At 47.8% G+C, this 26,744-nt stretch overlaps 1 protein-coding gene across 7 annotated transcripts in view; it reads left to right on the forward strand.

Annotated features, from left to right (window-relative positions):
• The first annotated feature begins 2,153 nt into the window (after positions 1 to 2,153).
• Positions 2,154 to 26,744, forward strand: part of GABA-B-R2 (gamma-aminobutyric acid type B receptor subunit 2) — a 352,176-nt gene continuing 327,585 nt past the window's right edge. For 6 of the 7 annotated variants that reach the window (XM_077644163.1, XM_077644164.1, XM_077644166.1 and 3 more), the window contains exon 1: positions 2,188 to 2,585. In XM_077644163.1, the coding sequence (XP_077500289.1) occupies positions 2,223 to 2,585 (363 nt within the window). In that variant the 5' untranslated portion in view covers positions 2,188 to 2,222. Of the gene's footprint in view, positions 2,586 to 26,744 lie in introns of all 7 variants that reach the window. The other variant, XM_077644165.1, reaches the window with a different exon arrangement.

Here is a 26,744-nt window from a genome sequence, read left to right on the forward strand (position 1 = left end):
CACACTTGTGGGCAAGACGGGCGCGGACTACCAACTTACTTATTCCGCCAAGAAAGACCATATTAGCCATAATCCATGTAATAATTCTCTGTCTCTAAAACAAAACGATGAAGCCAAAAAACACAACCAGACAAAAACGCTGATTAAGAAGACATTTTTAAAACAGTCAGGACTCGTTAACCGCACATGCCAGAGCCCGACAGAGCAGAAAACAAGAAAGCAGCAGCTAAACTGGCCAATAACTAATTCGCCAGTAATTTATTGCTCAGTTTGCTGTTGCTTTCTCTCTGTCGGGCTCTGACATGTGCTGGCTGTTAACGAACCATGACTGTTTGAAAAATGTCTTGTTAATCGGCGGTTCACTGTGGTTGAGTTTTTTTGGTTCCTCCGTTTGCTTTGACAGATGGATTGAATTTGCGCATCGGTGATGGTCAGTATGTCCTCTCTTGGCTTAACAAGTTAGTTTGTAGCCGGTGGCCCTTTTTTGAGCAACTATGCCTTTCCCCCATCCTATTTTGTTGTTGATTTGACTACAAGCTCTACATGAACCATACAGCCCAACCAGAACTTTAATCTCTCGCACAATATGTTGCACTTGATCGGAATCTACAAAAGCTCCAATGAATTAGTGCAGAAGTGCTATAAATATCTCACTCGTCACAGTAGTACGCTCTGTTGGGATCGGAGGCCCCGACAGCGGGAACAGACGAGCCCGGCAGGCGCCATCGAACTATGTTTGACCAAAGGTGCTGTCGTCCTGAGAAGAGGATTAGGAACGGCTCCTGGCGACGATGAGCTGTGACGAAAGGCCTCTCATCCCTTCGTCCGGATATGGAATGCGGCATTTCTCCCGAACTGCGCCCTCACGTGGACCGGCAGAAAGACCCGAACAAAGGCGCCGGACCCGCCTCGCTCGCTTGCACTTGCGCGGCCAGACAAAGCGGGGGCGGACACGGCTGATTCATCTTACCCTCTGGAATGCCCGGGGCCGTCAGGACGCATCTTTCCACGGAGGGGATCACCGCCTGCTAAGCCAACGACCTTATGCACATGGTCAACCCGTCGGAAACAACATTCCAGGACGCCTCTTTCCCACGGAGGGGATCACCGCCTGCTAAGCCAACGACCTTATGCACCTGGTCAACCGGTCGGAAACAGCATTCCAGGACCTCAAGGCGCCAGGATTCCTTATCGCCTGTGCACGTGTTTGTGGGGGCGGAGCGGTCACGGGGTTAGGGAAGAGACTATGACGCTTGATCAGCCACCGGTTTCCCAGCTAGGTGTCTAGGGAATATCCACTGTATTTAAGCCGCGATTTGGCTGGTTTCACGGCACTTCATCTCTGACATTTGGTCTCCCTGCTTCTCTTGTAAATATGTAAATAAACCTTCAAGTTTACCAACCCTCCAGAAGGCTTCCCTCCGTCGTCTGCAGAGTTCATCGTCATGCGGTGAAGACCTCGGTCCCGAAACCCAAGCATATCAGCTCAGACATACCGCGATAGCTACGACACAGGCCAGTCTTAAACGCCGACCTTTACAAAAGTCGCCAAACCGGCAGCGAGTCTGATTGTGGACCTTGCATTGCATCAATCGCAGCATTCCAGCACTCTGGAAGCTATGAACAGTGGAAAGCCCTTTCCTTCGCCTCACCATGGTCTTGAACAAGTGCTGGTGGATCTACTAGGTTCATCAGCGAAATAATTTTCCAGCAGGATAAGTGCGGACGAGAGGGATATGCCGGACAAATGTTGGATCGATTACTCTCGTCCATGTCCTTTTTTCTCACACTGCGCTGAAAGACGTTCATGGGCTGAACCACAAACAACCCACTCCTGAATGCGCTAGCGGAGACCCGCATCGCAACAGGGCCCAGCAGCAAGACGCTTTAGGAATTCGCCCAGGTGGTTTGGCAGCGTCATCTCAGCGTGCCTTTCATGAAGCATCAGCAAATCGTAAAACAGTGAGCAGGCATCATCGTGGTGTGCTCTCCAGTGTAGAAAGAGCGAAGCGGACGCTCGACTATCGCCGATCACTAGCGGCCGGCTAAGAAAGAGAGAAAGGGTTGTAAAAGGGCGCGGAGGATGCTCGGGCCCGGGGCCCCTTGCCCTCCTCGCGGGCCTCGGCCGCGTGGCGGCCCCTGGCGGCGCCGGGGTCCGAGCCCCGGCGGCCGGGGCGCCGCAGTGCGCGGCCAGGCAGTGCCGGTGCGCGCGCCGGACGGGAATGCGCGCCGCACTGGTGCCGCCGCTCCCGCTCCGGCCTCCTCGGGTTCCGGCGCCGCTACTGCTAGTGGTGCTGGTGGCGGCGGCCACGCTTCTAGTGCTGGGCGGCCGGGCGGCCGCTCTGGCCGCACCGCACCGAAACCGGCCTGCCGCCGAAGACGAGGAGGAACATGTGGTGGCCTCGTCGCACCAGGAGCCCGAAGAGTTGCTCATCGCGGGCTTCTTCCCGACCACGGTGAACCTGAGCGAAGGCGCCATCGGCCGAGGTGTGGTGCCCGCCGTCAACCTGGCCCTGAGGCACATCAACAGCAGCCCCCACTTTCTGCCGGGCTACAAGCTGGACATCATTTGGAACGACACCCAGGTCTGTTCTCGTTCCGCCCTTACTCTCGTCGCTCCTTTTTTCCGATGCCTTCTAGCTCCACGCGGTCCCCCTTTGGACTGTGGGGGCCTGCGCAATCCACATACTAGTCACTTAATTCCCGAGCGATCTTAACAGCGCGAACTGGTGGCGTTGTGAGGTATCTCGTTAATGTTAAACTACGGAAATAAAAACCGGCTAACGCCACTGAAGAAAAACTGCTGACGCCTGCATCTCTGTCCTGACGGATGGATTTCTTATCATCTTTCTCCCTTCGCAACGGCCCGGTTTCGTTTTCCTGGGCCGTACAATGATTCTGCTCAATCGATTTGATACCGTTTCCTATAGTGTCCCCTCAGCGCCACCGACTGGTCAATCCCGGCGATAACGGTGGTGCGCGGGCTAATAATGACGAACGGTGAAATGATATGCGATTGAAATAGAAGCTCTGTTGCATTACAACTTGCTCGATTTTCGAAGCGAACGGCGCCGTCGCTTTTCGCCGGGAATGCTCCTAGCTCGGCTTCTTGTCGCGAAAATTGAGCTGAGTGTTAGGCGCTCGATTGATGCCATTTGTTCAGCTTTCCAAGAGCGAAATTCGCATAATGAAGCGAGTAAGGTTTACCAGGTCCTTCGTGCAGTCATCAGAAAGGAAGCCAAAAGCAGGGCTACGCTCAGACGCGTGTACCCCTGAATTGCCGTGCTCTACTTACTGTTTTAAAAAATGTAACCATTTCACTCCTGTAGTGCAGATGCATCGCAAAGTGCAAGTGTGCAGATTTAGAGGTAATAAAAGCCCACTTTCGTCCGTGTTTACCTCGCAAGAATGAATGTATACGCTATGCTTAGATCACAGTAATGTGCACGCCTCTTTATTTTTGCCTCAAAAGTTTGCTGCGCTATCAGTCTTCTGCATCAGTCGTATCAGTTACTAACACTTAATTATAAGAGCGCGTGCAGACATACCGCCGCTCCGACCGCAACTGACTGCGCTCCACGTATGGATGGGTGGATAAGGCTGAACCTTTTAAATCGGGCTGTGGTTCAAGCCACCTATCCATGACTTGTGAAATTTTACTCTTGTCTTGATTTCAGCCACCAGTCGTGTAACCTTCGCTTGGTTACTTCTACCCGCTTAAAATCTACTTTTCCTTCACTGTCTTTAAACCCCAATGCTTTGAATAAATCAGCCCCGCTGCTTTCCACCGTATCTGATTTCACGAAGCGCACCCTAGCGGCCATTGTCTTCATTAACCAGTAGCAAACTCCGCATGGTACCCCTCGATGTTCTACTTCGGAGATCATGACGTGCTTAATAATTTGTGCAGTTTGAAATCGACGGAACCATCTTTTCTTCGCCCGGCGGAAGGCGAGGGGTTTGTGACACCTGGTGGCAATTTGATAAATGTTTCCACCTTGAGAGGGAAAAAAAAAGCCCTGCACTAGAGGACATCTGTCCAATCCGTAAATATTCATACGCTGCTCTGATTGGTCAATGGCTTTAGATAAATTTTGCATTTACTGTGGAACGCCGCGGAACGCTTGTGGGACACTTGAACATAGTTGAACAGTGGGATCGCTTCCAGACAGATTTGCTTTTGTGACCTGATATCGAATCTTAAGACGGCAAGGGACACTTAACCAGCAGCACGCGGAGCACAGAGCTACTAAACCTTCCGCGTGCTGCAGCAACCTTTCATTTAAGAGAAAGAGAAATGTTTATCGGCAATAAACGGAGAGGCTCATTTGACCATTGGAGTTGGCTACCTCAGGGCTTGTTGCTAACGGAGGAAAGAAAATTGTTTCGGAAGAATAATGCTGTTTACTTGTTCCAAAAAGTAGTACACCAGTGAACGCTATGCAGGAGATTGCAGTGGAATGATAAGGGTGGCATAGAATTAAAAAAAAACTAGAACAAACGCTATGTATACATAATTTCCAGTAGTTGCACTATCTACACTATTTGCACCGTGTACAGTCTCTGCTAAAAGTATAAGAGCAGCGGGGTTTGCTACATAGCTGCGCAGTGGATCAATCAAGGACTCTTAAAGCGCTAGATCTGTGTGAGGTATAAGGATTATCCTAGTCCTCACTGTTGCAGACATTTTGGTCCCTAAGAGGACCGTAATGACCCCACTGTACTGCTGAGAGGCAGTACTGTGCTGCCTCACTGACCCACTGTACTGCCCCTCGCCTTTACTTTCGGCAAATATTGTACGCGGCGTGCATAACATGCAGCATCTAAACAAGTATCATTAAATAGAGTACTATGCATGCACACATCTGATATCTATAGATCTTCTGCAGTCAACACAAACAATACGTAGCAGTCGTTAAATATAATAAATGTGTACGATATGGCTTGCAGCGGTTTGCACCTCGTCTAAGTACCACGGTTGTGAAGTTGATGGCGTAACGATGATCTGAAAATCTGGTGCGTCTGTTTCCGCAAACCGCGAAGTTTATTCAGTCTGACAGGACGGGGGTCATATCCGATGCTTGGTGTCCATTTGCGCCGATAGGGAGATTTCAAAAATTAATGCGATGCAAGCATTTAACCGCTAAAGTTGAATCGATCTAAAGATTGTGAAGAGGTGTATGATGCGAAAAAAAAAGTGGGCAATAGCTAGCTTCCACCTCGCATTTTTTTATAGCGATATCGTTATCCACGTCATGACCTGAAGGTTCGCAATTGTGCTATTTCCTTCACCACCCCTTCCTCATTAGCGTGATGCTTAATGCTTCTTTAATTTATTTCCTGTTCAGCATAAAAAAAGGTTACAGCAGTAGCTGAACCAAATAACAAAATAAAAACGTTCGAGGTCACTGCGGTAACCCGCATTGGAAGAATGCGAAAGCATTGACTCCTCCTCGTTTCTCTTTGCCCCTCTTTGCTTCACTCGTCGCCTCTCTTTGCTTCACTTGTCCCATCTCCTCACATTTACTCGATTAAGCACTGATGTAAATTCATCCGATTTCCCAATTACCACAATTGTTCGTCTTACTTAATCAACTTCCATCAGTGGCCCATTTTGAGTTTTCAAACTCGGCGAAACGCTTCGTTTTCAAATTTAGCGCCACGCATTTTCTCCGCCCACACTTCTGGTTTTTCAAATCTGGCTCCACGCGTTGCCCTGGCTCCGCCCACTGTTTGGACATTTTTGGCTCTAATTAAATAATTAATCACTCTATCGACATAATTTTTTTTGCGCCGCATCCTCAAGTCGTCCTCTTTCGATTACAACCTTTAGTTTGGCGCTACCCATTCAAAGTTCCTCACAACTGCTGCGAATACGTTTTGCGGACACCACCTTGTTGACAAAGCTTAGTAATGCTTTCGCTTCAAAAACATTCAAAGTGGCAGTCGCAGTTGAGACTATGCTGTGATTCAAAAGCGTTTTAAGTTCGCCAGTTCACTCAACATTGGCGTCCGTTGCTCGCTCTTGCAGTTCATTTGATGCAAGCTCTAATACAACCACAAGACCGGAATGTGCTGCGAATTTCATGAGAAACTCCCCTTTAATGCTGGCTCCTTCGCGGACAATTGCATACAGCTGCGCATCTTTCCTGCCTTTTTTCAAAAGCGTCTCTCGCTCGTTCGGAAGCATCTTTGGGAGGCAAGCTCGACTTCCAGGAAGCAGTAAATGAATCCTCGTTGTAGTGTGGTTATACTTCTCCAGTCCCCTTTTCTACAGCACACATAGGAATGATTCTTTAACTTTTACTTTTATTGCCAAAACACTACTTCACGGGGTCAAATATAGCCAAGAATCTCAACCAGTCTGAACACATGTTTTTGTTCGCAGGTCTACTCGGTTTAAATACGTTAAAAATATACCACTTTTTTCGCGTTGTCATTATTTTCACCGAGGTGTTTTTTGGGGCCTGGCGCATCATCCCTCAAAAAATGTACTCTCGAAAGTGGGCCGCGGTTGAACTACTTTGATCTGGCATCGGTTTGCCATGCTTGTTGTGCGGTCTTGATTTACACGGCAAGGTTTACTCCGTGCTCTTAAATGTCAGCGGGCGCTTAAAAAAAAAAAAAGCTTCAACTTGTTGGTGGTTATATGATGGGGTTGTTGAAGCGTACGCAGTAGCACCTGCACGCGGCCAAAGATTAGCTGCGTTCGGTCACTGTCGAATCCTCTTCATCACAGAACTTGGGCTCTGACGCTCTAAGTGGAACTGCTTTTAAAAAGTGGGCGAGCTTTTCTTTCGCGACGCTTATCGAGGGTAGGCTTCATTTTCCGGCTGGCATGAAAACATGACGTAGTGACTGACTGGGATTGCAAGAAAGGCATGAACCTCCTCTTCCCATTTTCATCATTCTTACAATTGGAATGTCATCGGCCAACAACTCTGTCAGTTGCCGGCATTTTAATAAAGTTATTCCTTTCCTATCCTGCCCGGCAATAAACTGTTAACGCTGCCTCTGGCAACAGGTGGCTCCCTAACATTCTAACTTCGACCCGGTGGTATAAGAAGAAATTATTCACTGCGCTTATCAGTTCTGTGCTGGGCGCGTTGACGATGATTATATCTTTTCTCATTCCTACAGCCCAGAGTCTCTATCAAACTCGCATAAGCGCCAGGCAGAGCATCATGAAATCTCGGCCGCTTTTACCCGAAAACTCTACCCCATATTCCCGAGAGCAGCCGCAGAGCAACTTCACCGCAACCGGAAAGCGCTAGTTCATAGCGCTCGCTGAAGGCTCTGCTTGTTACCGTTACGATATTCATTTCCCTGCTATATACAGTGGCTTGCAATCTAAATGGGCATAATGATACGAGGATACAGGCGTTCGTAAATAACGCAATGCTCTGTCAGCTGTAGTGTTTATAGTGGAAGCAAATCATGTCATTTTTCTGCGATAGATCGAGTTCCTGCAAGAGAGATGGCGTTCCTCTCATTATAACCTTACACCTTCCTCGAAACGGAGTCGTCACAGTAAAAAAAAAAAAAAAATGCTCGCCAGTCCCGATTTGACGGGCTGACATTCTATACCCTGCGAGCTTGGCCGGCTTACTAAACCGTGCTCGCGTATTGTTAAGGGCTAACATGGCCATGCGTTCAGTAGAGACCGACATTTCTTGCTGGTTTTACCTAGCGAGAAGTTTCACCTTACGTGGCGCTCGTGTGTGATTGTACGAAACGTTTCCAAAGTTGTGCAGCGTCAAACAGGAAGAACAGGCGACGAAACCCTATGCATCGAAAACATTTCGCCTAGTTAGGTGCGCGCGGTTTAGTACCCAGTTTCGGCGCTGTCATTTCGGATGGAAAGTGAAGTGCTGCCGGCGGGGCGTAGCCGCTGAGACACTTAAAGTGTATGAGATCTCAGAGGCTACGCTACGCCGCCATTGCTTCCAAGACAACAGCAACCAGTCCATCTCGGTTTCACGAGTTTGAGGGCTCACGATTTTCTCATCACTAATCAATAATCAGCAATCGGTTTCACGATTTTCTCATCGATAAGTACTTATTTTTGTAGCGGGATAAACGTCAACATATTAACAACAAGCAAGATGGTAAATTTTTATTGAGAACAATAATTCGATGGAGTTTACTGCTTTTTTACGCAAGATGAACAGCAGACATGACCGTTTTGAATGGGATTGTATGCAAGGTTTTAACCTGGATAATAACGTGGGGAGCATTGCGTAGCTTCAAATGCAAGTCATCGTAAAGCTACAGTTCAGTTAAGAAACTGACAGCTGCTGTTCGCTGTTGAAAAAAAAATCTTTTGCGGCTAAAAGTCTTGCTATTCCGACTCCAAGGGTCATAGTCGAACTCAAGTCGCTACCACACGACAGATCTTTAATGGCATTTGTTTCCCTTCACAGACACCGCTATATTTTCTGCCTATACACCATCTTCTTCTGAACACTCAGTTCTACCTTTGCTTTATTTGCATTTACATTTTGGTGTTTGCTTGCCATGCTTATTTCTTTATTCCTTCCTACGCAATATTTTGGTATAAGATCTCTCTATACTATTTACAGAACGCCACGCGCAAGCGTTTCTTAGGTATCCGGAGTATACAGATAAAAATAAGCTAGTGCGTACGGTAATGGCTAACTTATGCGAGAGGCGATTATTGCGGACAGCTCGCGCAACGAAACGCTGCGTGTGCACACTGGTGGTCTTGTGGTAGAGCATCCGCCACGCATTCGGGAGGTGCCGGGTTCGGTCCCCAGTGCCGCCGGGTGGCCACCGTTGTTTTTTATTCTGTTTAGTTTTGATTTACATGCGCAAATCAAGGAACAGCAAGTAAAAGGTCGTTTCCCACCTGAGAAAGGCGTGCTGTCCTTTGACAATCAAACATACTTAAACACTAAAACACTGTAATACTAAAATACTAGTAGGACTAAGACATTATGGGTACAAGTTTCCTCGTGGCCTGGTGCTCGGCTTTTCTAGGGTGAAATGCTTGGGAAAAGGGTCCTGGACTAAACCGTTGCGCTGACGGGCCAGTGATTCGTTCTGTCATCAGCCAAACCTAAATCCACCTCGTGCGATAAAAGCCCACTTGTGGCCCATTCTGTGCAGACACTAGTGTCTGCACACTTTTCTAGAGCGCTTGAACGGCGGGCTTTGTTGCGTATTTATAACAATCGCTGCTGTAGCCTTGCGGACTCGATGTTGCTTTTAATGACCCGGGTGGTTAAACAGGGTACACCGCAGTGTGAATCCACGGCAAAATCAAGTTTGGAGCCCTAGGCCATAAGTAAATGGCCTAAGTACACACTCCTGTACACCGGTCGAGTGCTCTAGACGGGTGTGTCGACGGCTGCATTTTCTCAGGGACATCAACCGAGAGTACGGTGCGGTTGGGTTCTGAACTTTCAAGTGCGATCTCTCACATGCAATGAGAGGGTCCACAGCAAGCCCCGTCCTATGGTACCTTCAGTCGACGGCACCGATAGAACTCCGTTTAAAAACGAAAAATGCGAGGATATATTACTAAACCAAATAGTGTACAAGGAACTGCTCTAGATATTTAATGGATTACAAAGATGGTGCACCGCTAATTCCAGGATCTGGTTTCTCGCGTCCAGGCACGCGTCAAGAGTAATTCTCCCCTGTTGGAAACGCTGCGTTGCGCTAGTAATGAGCGTTGTTGGACGCCGAAATTAATTCGCTGTCTTTCGCTAAGCAACGAGCAATGGAGATTGCTCTTTCAGCTCGGAGGCGGCAAAATCTGGTCTATATTACGCAGCAGCCCCTTGCAGTAGTTAGTCGGCGCCGGAATGGCGTATATCGGATCGTGCACTCTGTTGCACCGCGACACATGCCAATTAGTCCGTATCCAGGGCAGTGACTTTTTGTTTCCAAGCTGTGATAAGCGCGGAACGAAAAAAAAAAAGAGCCCTCGACTCGATCTGCGAAGGTCGCATTTGTTACTTTGACACTGTGCAGATACGACGCCGGGCTGTGCTAGGGGAATTGAGCATGCAAGCGAAGAGAAATGAAGGGCTTGTTATGACAGCTATTGCATGCATATGAAACCATGGAGTGCAGGGTAATGTTTATATGTATCTATATATGTAGAAGAAAAATCAGCCACATGCCGCCGGTGGGAACCGGAGGTCGTGAGTTCGGTTCCCAGCATGTGGTTGTTTTTTCTCCTGCTTTTGTAATTACCTTAAAGCGATAAAGAATTCACTATTAGTCTGCACTGATAAACACCACAAAAAAACCTATGCCCCTTGGTTTTCTGTGGCTGTTGGCTTTTGTCTTATGTATAACGAAACGCAACCACATGCCACCGGTGGCATCCAAACCCATGACCTCTAAATTTCGAGTCCAGCGCTCTACCAACTGAGCCACGGCGGTGGCTGTTCAACCTCTTACTTTCAAAGGTAATTGTGTTGCATGTCCCCTAACATCGAGAGTGTTCACCAGCGCCACCCTTGCAGGACGCACTGCGTCCGCTAATAAGGATGACGGTGGCGCTGGACACTCCCAAGATTAGATCACGCTGACCGTGAATGCCCCCCGACTGCAGAAGATCGGATAGCTGCCGCCATAGCTTTTGATAGAGCATCGGAAATGAAATGCGGAGGTCGTCGGTTCGGATCCCACCGATGGCATGCGGTTGATTTCTCTTCTACACTGTATAACGAGTTATCGTCCAGCCATAAAATTATTACGCTATTGTTTTCCCACTAATCTACAACGAAAATTGAAAAACAAAATAGAAACACTCCCGTATGTTCCGTGGTTTCGGTGAATGCTGGCTTCCTTCATGTGCTAGGGGAAAGACGAGAGAGAGATAAAACATTTATTATTTCATTGAAGTGTTTTACGGGTCAGGTAGGCGGACTCCTCAGTTTCCTCCAGGGGAAAGGCGAGATCGCAATGCGCCTCACAATGTATACTGCATGTAGCAAAGCAGATTGAAGGCTGAGGCGTTTTGCGCCTAAAGGAAAACAGAAACGCACACAAAAAAGAGAAAAAAGACCAAAAGAAAAAAAAGAGGAGAGAAGAAAATTTGCTGCAGGGAAAATGATCATTTAAATTTTAGGTAGGGCAAGAGGAATACCCCCCCCCCCCCTTTTTTTTTTGGCGGTGCGGCTGCAAGTTTACACAGAAAGCCACCAGAGCCAATAAAACAACGAGCATAAAATTTAACAATCCTCTGATTGGAAGGGCAAAAAACATTCAGTGAATTATTGCCGTGTCCTTTATGCAACCCTGTTCTATCGTCGTGGTCTGATGATTTTGTTTGTACTGCTATTTATTGCGTTCCTACATTGAGTAAGTCAAAATTAATATTGAGACATCTTCCATAGGGTTTATGTCAATATGCCAGGTGGCCCAGCTAAATGCAACAAAGTTTTTAAACGAGACGGTTTGTCCTAGAAGAGTGACACCCACTGAGCGCTATTGAGAGCTGTGTCGTCTTGTCTGCAGCAGATTTTTTTGTTCTGAAAAGTCAGCTAATCTGTTGCTTAATTACCTAACAATTTTAAATATTGGCTTGGAGAAAAAGTGTCGATTTAGAAATTGTAGATCGTGTTCTAAAAAAGCAAAATGAAATGCTTGCAACAATGTCCGGCCTAAAAAGAAAGCCCGCGAAAACTACCACGTGGTAGCGGTGCTACGCCCGAGAAGCGCTCTCAAAGAACAAAATCCGCGCATATCCGGAATACTCTCCCCGACAGGGCTTTGCGTTGCGGCGGCCGGAAGATAAGCGCCAACAACTGTTAAATCTGTGGTGGGCTTCCTTCTCGGGGCGGTAAAAAATATCTACATAAATGGCACCTTGTTGTCAACATTTCAGCCTTATGTTTTCAAGACAATCTGCAAGTTCTGAATTTCTTCTCAAGGCGAGAAAGAAAAGGCAGTTAATTAGTATGATCTGATTCACTAACTTTGCACCACAAAAAATACTGCTGAGAAGGCGAAATGGCGCTCAATAGCACCCAGTTTCTTTCACTTGCCTAGCTAGAACACTCAGTGCTCTTATTGAAAATTTGGTTACATTTAGCTGAGACGCCCAGTACAATATATATTGGTACAATCTTTATCTTCTCGGCACAGGAATTGTTCCTGTGTTGCAGCTTTTCAAGGACAGCTCGCAGTGCGTCGTCACACTGAGTGCGCAGTTAACGTGAGCGCCTCTGTCTCTTCCCATGTTTGCATTAGGAGATGAAGTTTACATTCAAGGTTATTTGCTGTCAAGAAACACAAGTTTTATGCTCCGACCATGCGCGTCTTGTATTATTCGACATTTTATTCTTACCTTTGATCCCACCCTTCTACCTGCCTGCCACTCTAGTATGATCCCACTGAACGGTGTAAAAATAGCCACTCCTTAAGAAAACTCCATGTTAAAACGAAGAAAAAACGCTGGGGACGCGAACGCCTGGCTGACTTGCCGAATGAAATTCACGCGGCATGCATCGACTATTTTCTGTCCGTTCCAGGCAGAATCAACGTGCCACACACCTAACTTAGGGGACCATAACTACAGAAACGGGATATATTAAAAAAGTACGACAATTTGGGAATCAATTGAAGGGAGTGTAATATTGTTACGATGACATGCGGTCGCACGCGACCAGTCGCAGAGAGTCAGTGTACGTCATTATATCATGTTTGGTTTTTTGGTTTATAGGGGTTTAACGTCCCAAAGCAACTCAGGCTATGGGAGACGCCGTAGCGAAGGGCTCCGGAAATTTCGACCACCCGGGGTTCATTAACGTGCACTCACATCGCACAGTACACGGGCCTCTAGAATTTCGCCTCCATCGAAATGCGACCGCCGCGGCCGGGATCGAGCCCGCATCTTTCGGGTCAGCAGCCGAGCGCCATAACCACTCAGCCACCACGGCGGCGCCATTTATATCATGTGTTTCATATTATGCAATACTCATTTTTCTTTGGAACGGCGTGAGAGGTACGGCAATGCAGTTTGTGCAGGAGGTGGATTCTACAGCGTAGCGATGTACCGATACAGCTCCATAATTGAATGACGAATGAACTTAATTTAAGAAATTATCGTTTTAATTTTTATTTTAGGGCAAATATTAAATGGCGAATTTGAAGGCTGCAAGACTGAAATTGAGCAGATTTTATAATTTCTTGATCGGCAATGTGGTTCGAAATATCGAACTTCAAAAATATGCATTTTAAAGCTCATTGAGCTGGCTTTCATGGATTACTTATTTATAAAATGTTGTCGCAGGCATTTTTGATTCATCAGATATGGGTGTTATTTGTGTATTTTCTGATACAGAAAAAGGTAACATGACTCTGCAACAATGCCACGCGCTGCGACGCAATTTTGAAAATACGCAATACGGGAAAGACAGCTTACAGAAGAGTTTAGAGGTTATGTATTTTGAACCACACTGCTGGTCAAGGAAATTTAGAAAGTGGGCTCACATTCGATCATGCCAGCCTTCAATTTTGCAACATAAACTTGTCCCTTAAAATCTGGAATTTAAAAGTTGATTAGCTTGCAACATAAACTTGTCCCTTAAAATCTGGAATTTAAAAGTTGATTAGCTAAATTTAGTTAATTGTACATTTATAGAGCTGTATAAGGTACATAACGTCCGCCGCGCTGTAGAATTCACCTGCACAAACCACATCGTTTTATCTCTCAGGCATTTTCAAAGAAAAAGCTTTATTGAATGATTTGAAACACCCGGTATCTGCCACAGCCGCCTCGGCGTGGATGGCGTCCTTGCTGATGCAGTAAGGTTGCGTCATTGACTGGCTCTGCCCCGTAAGAAACTTCATGCGGCGCAGTGTACACCCGTTGTAAAAATCATTCAGGAGGTTGTTTTCTAGAAACAAAAGTTTCTATTCCTGGCATACAAGGTGCATTGTTCTATATTCTTTGGGCATTGGGTAAAACGCGCAGTCTTAATTAAGTTGCATAAAACTATGTGGGGAGCATTCAAAGACAGCGATGAAATTAAAATTTTTTATTTAGCTTTCATAGATTTGAGAGTGGTTGTACTATGTTTCGGTTTCGCATCTATAGAAGATGACGCCAGCCAGACACAAGCTTGTTGATTTTATCGCACGTCATGTACAGGGTTGGTCAAAAATTTCCGGTCCTTAGGGTCAGCTTTTCATCGGTTTATCCTGTGACTTAAGATGCCGATGAAGCTATCAAGGTTCTCACAGGTTAGAACAACACTTCTTCTGCCCTCTACCGATACATTGAGCTTCGTGTGTGTCCTGATTGCCCGCCTATAGTGCTCAAAAGCAGACCCTGTGGCCTGGGAACTTTTTAACGACTCTGTACTTCGCATTGGCTGACCTATAGCATTAGAATGTATTCCTGACAGCTGATTTAAACAAATAAAATGCAAGGCACACATACAGCAGGTTCCGTCGAACTTTTCCATGGCGACTGCTGCAGTCATCTTGCAGTTATTCCAATAAAAATTGCAAATGACTGCATAACTATTTCATAGAAAGAAACGTACTGACCGCCGGGTTGGATAAAACTCCACACAAAAAGCTGTCTCCTAATCAAACTGCCAGTTACGAGTCAGCGCTCGCGTTCTCCCAATCTCCGGTCTATTGGTTATTTAAGCGCGCATTTCCAGAGTGGCAGCATCCTATTCCCCCTTGTGTGCTTCATTGCTGCCTCGCTCTTTGTAACGGCGCAGTTCCCGTTGCATGCCTCGACCCCGCCTTACGGACACCTTGGCTGGCGCCAATCCTCAGCCCATTGAAGTAGCCGTCAAATGATTCGTTAATGCGGCAAGGGCTTGCTCTTTACGATCGTCTTCAGCGAACCACGCGTATACATACTGAGCCGGGAAGAAGCAACCGCGCACCTTTTACAGCCCTGTGCTTGCAGCCAGGTATACAGGTGCCCAAAAGAAAAATAAAGAGAAATCTCCCAGACGTCAGCGATGCAAAGAAGATAGAAGTGAAAGTACCTCACTCTTCACCTTGGCTGCCTAGGTGGCTCGTAAAAGAGGCAACGCCAGGAAGACGTAACATGTCGGACCGTAAAGCCCCTCGCCTCCTCCCTTGCAATCCCAGAAAAAAGGGCAAACAATAGCAGAGGAAGTAGAAGAAATAACAATTTTATGGGTAGCACCTTTTCTTGTGCGACAACCTTCTACTGTGCTATTCGGTGCTTTCCCTTCGCCGTCACATCAACAGTCTAGGCTCCTGTGGCGTTGTCTTACAGCGGCAAGAATTGTAACCGCGGACGGACGTAACGGGTAGCATGTGAATGCAGGTACAGGAAGCCTTATTACCTTATTACTCCCTCCCCTCCTCCTGTTTCGCGCTTTCTTCCTTCATGTCCACTGACTTTCTTGCTCCCTTAATCGCCTAAATGTATGGCGACAATTGCTGCTAGAAGACCGAGAGAGCAGCGTAGGCAGAGTTAAAGCTCGGCTGAATATCGTTTCTGTGTCGTGCCTTTCCCCAGCCATAGCAGCGATAAGAAGCAGGAGTTTACGGCTTCAAGCAAGTGTAACAGATTGTATCAGGCGACTCGTAAAAAAGGAGGAATCTGCCTCTCCTTCTCTGAGCCGTCTGTGCGTGAGTCTTTTTTAAGCGACGAAAAATCAGCAACAGCGGGGTGAACTCCCGAATGGTGCCGAGTGACTTCGGCCACAGCCGGGGAAAAAAAAGTGCATCTTCGCAGCGACGTACTACGTTCAGTTCAGAGCCTTTAATCAAAATTTCAGTTTAGGCCAGTTGGTTTGTACTTTAAGCGTAAGACACCAGCGCAAAAATGACACAGACCAAGGAACACTGAAGACAGGCATAGCGCCCGTCCTGTCTTCATGTTCCTTGCTCCACGTCTTTTTGTGCTGGTGTCTTACGTTTCAGTGTTTTTGTTTAGTAGTGTTTGCAAATTCGTTGTCCCCGCATAGTTTCTATGAGCAATAAAGTTGCTTCAAAGGAAGTATGTAAACCTTTATTCCGAAGCATACACGCATGTTCAGGATGGGCCACAGGCTAAGAGATAAATAAAATGCCTTTAAAATACCTGTAACGTTTACAAAAACCACGCGAAAAAATAATAAATGCAAGCAGCAGGGGCAGGTTGCACACGAACTCAATATTTAAAGTGTCACGCACTGGGAGACAATAACAACAGCAGCAAGGAAGATCAGAAGTTATGGTGCTCTTTACAAAATAATTCAAAGCTGTGATTTGGGCCAGCTTCCATTGATTCGTTGTTAAACTGCGCGGGAATACGGGAGACAGGAAAGAAAGCACACATAACACAAGCGCTGTGTGTACTTTCCTTCGTGTCTCCCTGTTCCCGCGCTGTATAACGTTGAATTACAAAACACAATTTGAACTTCTATCGTGAGGGGCAGATTAAGGTGGTTTGTATTGAATATAAGGCAATTAAGTGATCATTTATCAGTGGATCGGATTACATACTTCTCTTTTGTCTTTAAGATTGCGATAGTAAGCAAACAAATAGGAGTGTTAATAGCCCACAGTAAACTGTTTATCTAGAAGCATGATTGGGAAGTGCTAATAGCAGACTCTCGCTAGGTGGCAGAGATGGCGGAGATGTAGTGTCACAGACAGGAAAGGGACTGAGGGAAAGAGGTTAACCGCAGATGAATACAATTGAATATCCCGCATTGGGGAAAGAAGAGAAAGAGTACAAGCCAGAAAAAAAAAAGTGCCCGAAGCATTATGCTCCCTTAATAAAGCTTTGATCTGCTGTTTATGTTTTGCGATTTTTGTGCTTCCTCTATTTGCGAGAAAATGAAAATACTCCAACATCACTTTTGAGAAGCGTGCTCGTACGGCTTCTCGCTGCCGGTGATGTCGCCGGTCACATGACGGTTAGGTCACGGTCGCGGGTGAACGATCGACGATGTTACGTTCAATAGACGGTTACGTGATGCTTTGCGCCAACGACGCCGCTAGTGCGTTAAGGGAGCCGCTAAGAACATCGCTGCAAGAAAGAGGGATGAAGCAGGTAGGAAGGACATGAGACACTTTGGGTCCAGTCATAGCCTGCCGCGCTTGACGACACTATCAGTAACCGCAGCAGTGAATGCCAAGACGTCAGGAACAATGATTTCTTTGGCAACCATAACTGTGTCAAAATTTACATTAAAATTCATTCTCCCCGTTAACTTGCTTCGATTTGCCGATGGAGCAAATTGTGCTTGCGATTTTCATACCGAAGCTTCGCAGCTGATCCTCTGGAATTGTGCGCCTAGGCCTGAATACGGAAACCTTGGGTATGGAGTCCGAATCGGGTCTGTAGTCCAGTAGTTCAATTTTTTCGTATTTTTTTTTGCTCAGCTTTATTAACTTAGTGTACAGACTTCGGGATGAAGGTGTGCATGCACTACACAAAAATCTATGTGTATGCCCAGGGAAGGTATCACCAAACCTTGCAGTTGAATAGGCTTTGGAAAAATCATGCTGCATTCGGTGATATTTAGCAAAACAAAAACTTTATCTTGCGAACCTGTAGTTAGTCCGTAAAGCACTAAATTTCACTTTTTAAACATGCATAACCCGCAGGCTGCATACGAGAAATTACGACTTTTTTTTGGCGCGAATACATAGGTAAAAATAAAAACAGGTTACCCTGTAACAGCGTCATTCCCACGGTTCTCGGAAAGTATGTTATGCGCAGTTCCAGCTGTTAGCGCTTGTCTAAAAAATGCTTTAGCTTTGTAGTCTTCACGCAGACGTGTCTGGAATCCTGCACCGTCTGTCCTAATTCGTCCCGTTGGAGCAGAGCGACACACAATGCACAAGCGTCATTAGCATGATTTCGACAAACTAGGTTACGTGGAAGTTTCCGAGGCGGTTAGTGCTTTGTAAAGAAGAAAGTGGTTCGGCTTTGCCGCGCCAAAGTCATTGTGAAGGTTTGAAGCCGACGAGATTTAGGGACTCTTCTCCCCCTTCCTCTCCCACCTTATTTCCCCTTCTTCCCCAAGAAAAGCTGACAGCGAAGCCAGAATGGAAGAAAGCCGAGAATCTTTGTATCGGCGCGCCCGCACAAAGGACCAGACACGGCTAGTAGCTGCATCAAGGGATCCATTGTCGAGGTCTTGCAGGCGGCGAGGTCATTTGCATGTCTTCTCCGCCGTTACCGCCTTTGCCGCCGCCAACCACGCGGTGATGCCTCCTCGCTTCCACATTCTTCTCCCTCTGCAAGCACACTGTCGCAAAATAAGTCAATGAGCCCCGGCGTCCACGCAGACACTTTTATCTCTTATTTTTCCTCTGCTAGTGGTGCCACCTTCATCCGAGCAATCGCGCTCGCGGCGCTCCGGCTTACGTGAATATTTGCTGCCGCCGCGTGTACCTCTAGATGGCGCTAATTTCTTGTCGTTTAAGCGCAAATAAGGTGGGGTAGTGGAGAGATGGCGATGCGTAGAGGGCGCTAACTTGCGCAGAAATAAAAAAAAGCGATTAGCTGAGAGGTTCTCACAGACCACAATAGTTTTTGGTCACTGTAGTTGCAGTCTTTGCATGTCAGTTTGGCTTCGCCTTTCTAAACGTTTCATGACTCTTCAATTGTGAATTTGAATGTGTAGCTAAACTGTCCAGCTGGAAACCTCATCCTCCGAGTTCTGTGCCCCTACTTTGCCTTCACAGGGACGTAGTAACACCCACAGTAGCGTTCGTGGTGGCCAAATACTTCATGATGTCATATTATGACGTAACAAAATTTGCGTATAGCACATTGAGTTTCTGTAATTAAGCAGTTGCTCTGCAGTCTCGTGGCTCTGTGATGCTCTATGGGGTAGTTTGTGGAGTCATGGCGTTTTGACTCTGTGTCGTGCTCTGTGATGTCATCACTCTGGGACGCTTGTGTCATGCTCCATGACGTCATAACTGCGTTCCATGCAGCTATCAATGTAACTTGTCCTTAGATCGCGACCGCTTATCTTCCATTATAAATTCATTTTGAGCCGCCGCGGTACGTGGCTCAGTGGTTACGGTGCTCAGCTGCTGAGCCGTAGTACACGGGTTCGACCCCCACCGTGGCTGTCGAATTTCGATGAAGGCGAAATTCTAGAGTCCCGTGTACTGTGCGATGTCAGTGCACGTTAAAGAGGTGGTAGAAATTTTCGGAGGCCTTCACTACGGCTTCCCTCATAGCCTGAGTCGCTCTGGGACGGTAAACCCTATAAACCAAACCAAAATTTTGTTCACCGACTCTGAAGGCAATGTAGGCCAGTGTTTATTTGCAACAAAAGACTTACAAAATTTGCCTCGGGTAAAATTACGAAATGTCAACTAGATGGTGTCAGCCGCACCCATTTTTTGCATTTCTGGCGCTGCTTGCGACACTCAGCGTTAATATTTAAAAGACGCCATTTAGAGCACTTGCGAATATCGTTTAGAAGGTTAATTGTTCAGGAAAGCGGACATCAACAGCGTTTCAAAACAAAACTTGAGCAGGTTAATCTCTGCGCGCTTGTATTTTCCTTCTCACAGCAAGCAAGAAGGAAAGGCAAACTGATTTAAGCGAGTTTTCGCAATAAGAAGATAAAGCTATGTTTATCGTCAAGCCGATATATTTGCGTATGCATAGGAGCCTGCGCAGCGCTTCGGTAATGCTGCAAATGAGCGACTGATTTCCGCCCAATCAGCATGCCTTTCGAATTCCAAGGTTTTTCTTTTGTTCCGCTGACTGGGCTTCATCAGTCCCCGCTCGCAACTCGAAAGAGCCGAGCATTTCCGAAGCTGACGACGGGAGAAAAACTTTGTTTCGATTGGTGCTTTCGTTCCTTTTGCTCGTTTTTGTTTTTAGTTTTCCCGAAATGTTCTGAACCCGCACAATGCCACCATCGCTCTCATTTGCATGTTTCCGTCAAGAAAAGGGACGAGCCACGCCACACCGCTTTTGTTTTCCCTGGTCACGTCATTGGAAAACGAGCCAATCAGCTTCTAGCGGGCCACCGCCGCTAGAGCTTCGGCCCTCGGTGTGCAGTCGCCGTTAGGGAAAGGCGTGCCGTTAGAGTTATTGAGGGAGGGAGCAGGGAACGAGGGAAGAAAAGGGGGAGGTAGGGAAGTAGTTTTTCCCCATCTCCTCCTATGGGGAAATGAGTGAACGAACGAGGGCTAGCAAGCGTCAGTGGAGGCGAGTGTGCTGGAGGGTTCATTAGCGATCACGAGATGGCGGGCGCATCGTTCTATGCCTTCGCCACCCCCTCCACCCGTTGGAGGAGGCAGTGGACGAGGAGAAAAGGGAGGGGGTTCAGTAATTGAATGAAATGCAGCTAATGAAAGATCATTATTGTCACCCGTTTCTTTCGCCGGCGTGAACGGTGCCTCCCGGGCATCGATGCAAGCAGCGCGCCGCCGGGCACCATCGTTCCGGAATCGATGCCTGTTTTACCGCGGACGAGCGTGTTTGCTTTCGCGAACGCCAAGTTCTCGACTCAAGCGCCCTCTGCGTATTCGCGCCGCGAGCGCCTGCTATGCTGGGGCAATTGTCGCAGCAACTCGCTGTCTTTTATAGATATTTTTTTAACTGAGAGGAGTTCACAACTGTATCTATGAAGCAGCTGGTGGATATCTTTTTTCTGTTTGTTTTCTGTACGGTTTGAAAGATAATTGTTAGCCTATCACTGAACAATAGAAAGAGAGCAGACTTAATCAGAGAACCAACTCGAGCTAATTACATCGAATATAGAGGAAATGGAGTGAGAAATTAACATTGGCGCAACATGTTACGGTTTGTTAAAATAACAGAGTGAATTCCGAAGAGGCGAGGCAGAATCGAAAGTGGTAGGGCATCAGGGGGGGGGGGGGGGGTATTATGGGCATTTTGTGGGGTAGCTTTGTTGCAGCCACCGTGTGATAGGGCTAATTGAAGGCTGGGGAAGGTGTTTGGCTAGGAGTGGCCGGTATGTCGATGATTTGCGACATTAACGGGAGTGTGGGTCTGCATTAGAGTGCTTTTGAGAATGCAGTGACTTCCCCATCAGGCCATTCTGTAGCACTGCGATGAATGAATGAATGAATGAATGAATGAATGAATGAATGAATGAATGAATGAAGTAGCGAGTGGTTATTTAAGTGAGACATTTAGTGCGCTAGCCCGTATAGTGGCTATTATCGTCGTATGTTTGCTTGTCTAAAGTCTGGTCTTGCACTGAAGCCAAGCATAACCAAGTGAAGCTCGGGAAGAGCAACCTGGGTGTCACAGTGGCAGCACCTGCCATCGCAGGGAATGGGCACTTCGCTTAACCGCTGCGCCACCTAGTTTTATGAGGACTCCCGCGGATATATGAATGTGAGGTAGAGAATGACCAATTTCGCATATATGGGCATTAACCCCATAATCATTTTGTGTTACACCCTTGAGGCAGAGGTTAAGTCTGATTTCGGCGATTTTTGTCTGAAGTCTGCTTGAACTTGAAAACGAATCCTTGAACCGAAAATGAAGTGCTACCATGCCTGATTCCAATTTTGCCTAACCACGCTAAATCGTACGCCATTTTTTTTCGTCAGGTTTGAGCAAAGTTCTGGCTTTCTGTTTGCTATGCGAATGAAATTTGTTTTTTACCGTACTTCCGCGCGCTCGCAGCAAAGAGGCTTGCATTCTTCTAGAGTCAATGCCACCAGGGCCAGCAAAATTCAATAAAATTGAACAGAAAACAAAAAAAAAAACGGTGCACGTATAACCGTTTATTAGAAGACCAGTCTCCAGAAGCAAGACGAGCATAGTTCGTCACCTGCCGTCCGTGAAATAGATGCAAGTCTATGATGAGCTGACCGAGCCACTGCCTATGTTCGTAAAAACTGCCATGACGTGAAGAATGCACTCTCACTTTACCAAAAATCGGACTATTCACGAAGGGAGCACGCCATCCATGCCTAAAGTTGAACGCTGGAATTTCAACCCATCCGTGTGAAGCGTAAAAAAGGTCATGCTCGGCGCTCTTTCGTTAGATTTTTAAAACAATCTCACCTCGACTACTGCGCGAATATCCTGTGAAAACCTACATGACACTTATGACATATTTTTGAATATGTTTACAACACATTGAAACGAGTCGCAGAAGCTACTTCATAATTTTTTAGAACCATTAAATTTACTCTAACCGACCCGTCAGAAACGCGTAATGCGTGAAAAAAGTATTTACTATTTAAAAAGTACGCAGAATAATAAGGAAGCATAAGTAATTATTTGCTGATTGCACGCTCAATATATCATAAGCCTATTAAGATGACTATGCCGGCCAATCGCTTACATGCTGTAGTGTACAACTGGCGGTTTGTGCCGGTTATTGAATGGAGGCTATAAAACGTCCTAAAGAAAAATATGGCAGCAGTTATTTCAAGATTGCAGAAATAAACGTTGCATTATGGGTGGATGAAGAGGCTTTATTTTTTTATTTACGCACACCCACGTTTTTCTGGAAGTGGGCGGAGTGGGCCAGGGAACAAACGCGGGTAAATGATATCGTAGTTGAAATCAAAAATTAAGAAAAGGGCTTGTGCAGGGCATGTAATGCGAATGAAAGATAACCGCTCACCTTTTACGGTGACGGAGTGGATTCCAAGAGAAGGCAAGCGTAGCAGGAAGTGGCAAGAAGTTAGGTGGGCGGATGAGATTGAGAGGTTTGGGGGCATACGGTCGGCGCAGCCGGCAAAGGACAGGGTTAATTGGAGAGACATGGGCGTAGGAAGGATCATGACGATGATGATGATGACGTATTGTACGTAAATGAAAAACAACCACGTGACCTGCTGGCTACGTTCAAAGTGAACTCTAGCAGGGCAGAGTTCTCGGTGGCCTGTACTCAATAAAGAATTCAGTTGTTAGTCCAGCCGTTGTCCTGTGTTCATCTTTTTTGGCTGGTTATTTCTTCTTTAAGGTGAACACTAGGCACGATTGAAGCTAAATGAAAGATGTCCATGTTCAGATGGACATTCCACAATATTTCGCGATTGCTTCCCCGAAAAGCGCTGCAAAATACGCAGCGGTTAAAAATGAAAAAAATTCGCGAAGCCAAAATATCGGTTGAAGAACCTGAGAGAAATGACACCGATGCCGCGCACATGATGTCATTAGGAGACTCCACGTCATTTTATGAAAACAAGAATTGAAATGAGATCCGCCTGGCCTACCACGGAAAGAGTCGCTGACTGGTATGAACGCGGCTTCCCCAAACTCAATGTCGCCAAAGTTTCACCGAGGCTAGTCCTCCCAACTACCTGCACATACCGGCCACAAAATACTCGCAATCTTTTTCCTCAAAAAAGAAAATCAACGGTTGGGTCAGAAACTTTTTTCACCGTCCACCCCTATCCCAATCCCCACCCCCAATTTCCAGCAAAGCTGTGTTTGCTGCAAACAGGTCGGAAAACAGGCCAGCAAACACGACCGACCGCTGCCGCCGTTGCCTTAATTATTCATGAGGTCCGAGTGAACGCCAGCGACGTCCATGGTTCATTTGCAAGCCGCTACTCTAATGCTGCGCTTAAGCCACCGGGAAAACCTCTCGTCCTTCTCCCTGACCCCTCCCTTCCTGCATCCGACAGAGCACACGCAAGCGCCGGACATGTACTGGGGTAGCGTTCCGAGAGGACACCTCCTTTGCTCCCCAGTTACCCTCCTCCATTAGCTATGGCTCCCGTTCTCCCCTAAAGCGTTTCCTCCGCTCCCATTTTCCTCTCCTCCCTCCCTCACTGGCTCCAGTTTCCCCCAACTCCCTGTCGATCCGCTTCGGCTCTGCTCTCTCCTCTCTCTCACTAGATCCTGCTTTCCCCCAACTTTCCTCTTGCTCTGCTCCCTCCCTCACTGGCTCCAGTTTTTCCCCACACCGGCGTGCAACGGCGGGGTGAGCTGCGTGGTTGAAGCCGACAGCGCGGCCCCCGTGCTGGCTAACCTCTGCTGTTGCACGGATCGAAGCGGCCTGCGCGCGCTGTCAGAGCTCGTAATGCGGGAGCCGACATTGGCCCCTTTCAAACGCGCTCCGACACGAGCCGCCTGCCTTTGCTGCAGGTGACGTGGAGCGGCTCTTCAGGCTCGGCTGCGCCCTTCCCCATTCCTCTTCCTTCTTCGCCCGGTCACTTGGCGGAAAAGACACTTTCTCAGAAAGTGGAAAACACTGTCTCGGAGTGAGGAAGACCGCACGGGACCTGCACAAGGGCATGGCTGACTCGTGGAATTGCTGAAAGGGATTGCACCGCTGGAGAGGCCACATTGGCTAAGGCGCGCGTATACTGCGTGGACACGTGCAAACAAACAAATTCATTTTCTTGTCAACTAGGCCTATGGGAGTTTAACGTCCCAAAGTGATTCAGGCTATGAGGGACGCCGCACTGAAGGTCTCCGGGAATTTCGACCATCTGGTGTTCTTTAACGTGTACTTATATCGCATAGGACACGGGCCTCTAGCATTTCGCCTCCATCGAAACGCGACCGCCACGGCCGGGATCAAACCCGCATCTTTCGGGTCAGCAGCCGAGCGCCATAACCACTGAGCCAACGCGGCGTCTTGTCGATTAGTTGCCGGATTTGTCGGTGCTGATCTGTCCACATATGCGGCAGTTACGGGGGAAAATGGGTCAGTTTCCTGTTTCTTAAGTCGAAAGCTTTTTTCTGCAGCTCATTAAACGTACTTGCAACAGATTCACCACTTCGACTGCTCTTAGATATGACAGCCCATATTTCAATCACGGCGCTAGCGCACTGCATTCTTCTAACAGTTATATGGTTATTCAACATCTGACTTGAACTCTTAGTCTGTTCCGAAAATTACGAGTTGGGCATATGACAATTCGTCGCATGATGAAAGGGTGCTTATCTATTGTGCGCTTCAGTGAAACAACTTTTTCGGCGTGTGTCGCATTCACATGGAATGCAGTTCAGTCGGAACGTTTCTATTATTGAAGCCTCATTATAACTTTTTTTAAAGGCCTTTCCAACCCAACAGTGTGCTCGCTGTCTTCGTTCTGAAACAAATGTCATCCACAGCCAAAACGGCCAAAGTGAGACAGCCAAGAATAAAGCAAGCCTGGCAGGGAACGAGACCTTCCTCTGAGTGCAGATCACTGTAGCGTCGTCTCTAAGCTCGGCTGCCATCGTTCGAGTCCCGTCTCTTGAGGGTAAGCCTTTCCCTGCGGATTTCGTGTAATCAAATTCGTTTGATAAGGGACATTCTCAAGGGAGCCCGTATTATGAGCTCGCAAGGAGACGAGCTGCGCGGAAGGCTGGAGGTGAGGCAGGGAGGGGGGAAGAGGCTGCAGGCGCTTAGCGCCATTGTTTCGCGTGAGGAGGCGCGCCATCCCCGGGCGATAATCTGCCTCTCGCGCTGGCACCGGCTCCGGAGGATTATCGCGCGGCGACAGTTTCCTTGCCCAGGAGTCTGCGTCATGTTGTGCCGGACAGCGAGACGCCGACCGCAGCGCTCGCAGGACGAAACCTTAAGCCCGGATTAAAAGGCGCTCGCCACGCCTGGGCGTGACCGGGACGTGACGTCTCCTCTTCTCTCCTCCTCCACCTCCCGTGGGACGTAAGCAGGCCTTGGCGCCCAGTTTGTCCCCCGCCCCTGCGTCATGCAGTGTGTGCTGCAGCCTGCCTGCTTTTCAGCACGAGGATCAGTGATAAAGCGGCGGCGGTTTAGCTGAGAAAATTGCGCCGTGGAAAAGAACACGAATGCTTTCTCTCGGAGCCGGTGCTCGCGTGGGATAGTTGTGTAACATTAGGGAACTGTGTGAGGGGAGAAGAGAGAGGGTAAGTAAATAATCTCCCTGGAGATTTCCGCGCTTTTCCTTGATGAAGTAGTATTAGTGATATACCTGTGCCAGCTACCCACCTCTCTCCTCTATTCAGGTCGCGAGATCACAAATGCAGCATTCTTGGGACCCCCTTCTTTCGGCCCACACGCCACACGCTGTTAGCAGAGGAGGCTGACATGCATGCCAGGTATTTAAAGCGACAGCATTCGGGGCCCCGTGTCGCAGAAAAGCCGGTGTCGTCGGCGTCGGCGGCGTTGGCCGTGAGCGGAAAACCCCTCCTCTCCCTTTTCCCTCTCCTCGCAATGTACGCCACTGCCCCAGCAGATGGCGCGCGACGGCAGCGCCTCACGCTCGTCTCGTTCGGGCGCAGTGGGGCCGTGCGGGCATGCAGGAATCGCGCGATGAGCGGCGAACAACGCAGCGCACATCCAAGGCGCGTTCACCACGAAGCTTGCGGCTTGCTGCCCGTTCATTCGGCGCGGAAGCTATGCTGGCGTTAGTGGCATCGGGTTTGTCGAGAACGATGGGCCGACGAACTACGACTGCAAGTTGAGTCCAGCGAATTTCGGCAAGGCGCCTGGCAGCGCTTCTACGTGGTTTGCCGCTCCGCGCGTCCGTTTCACCGTAGGTAGGAGGGTGATTTGTCTAACGGGCAAGGCGTCGCGCCGAACGGGCGATGGCGTTCCGTGGACTCCTTGGCACTGCGGAAACACGCTGTTGCGTTCTACTCTTAAAGGCGAAGCTTAAGCGTCCTCCAATTTTTTGATTCGCTGGACGAAGTAAACATTTTTGGCTAGGAAATACTGGCACTGCAACCCATTTTACGCCAGTGGCAGTCCCTTCTGCGCATATTTCGCACATAATGACACTAAAAGTGTTTGATTAGTAGAGCATTTGTTCTGCTAGCGATGTGTGCTGAGAAAAACACCCACTGGGCGAAAATGGACTACGGAGAGAGAGAGAAAGAGAGAAAA

The sequence above is a fragment of the Amblyomma americanum genome, chromosome 11 (genome assembly GCF_052857255.1).
Source record: "Amblyomma americanum isolate KBUSLIRL-KWMA chromosome 11, ASM5285725v1, whole genome shotgun sequence".
In the NCBI taxonomy this organism is placed as follows: domain Eukaryota; kingdom Metazoa; phylum Arthropoda; class Arachnida; order Ixodida; family Ixodidae; genus Amblyomma; species Amblyomma americanum.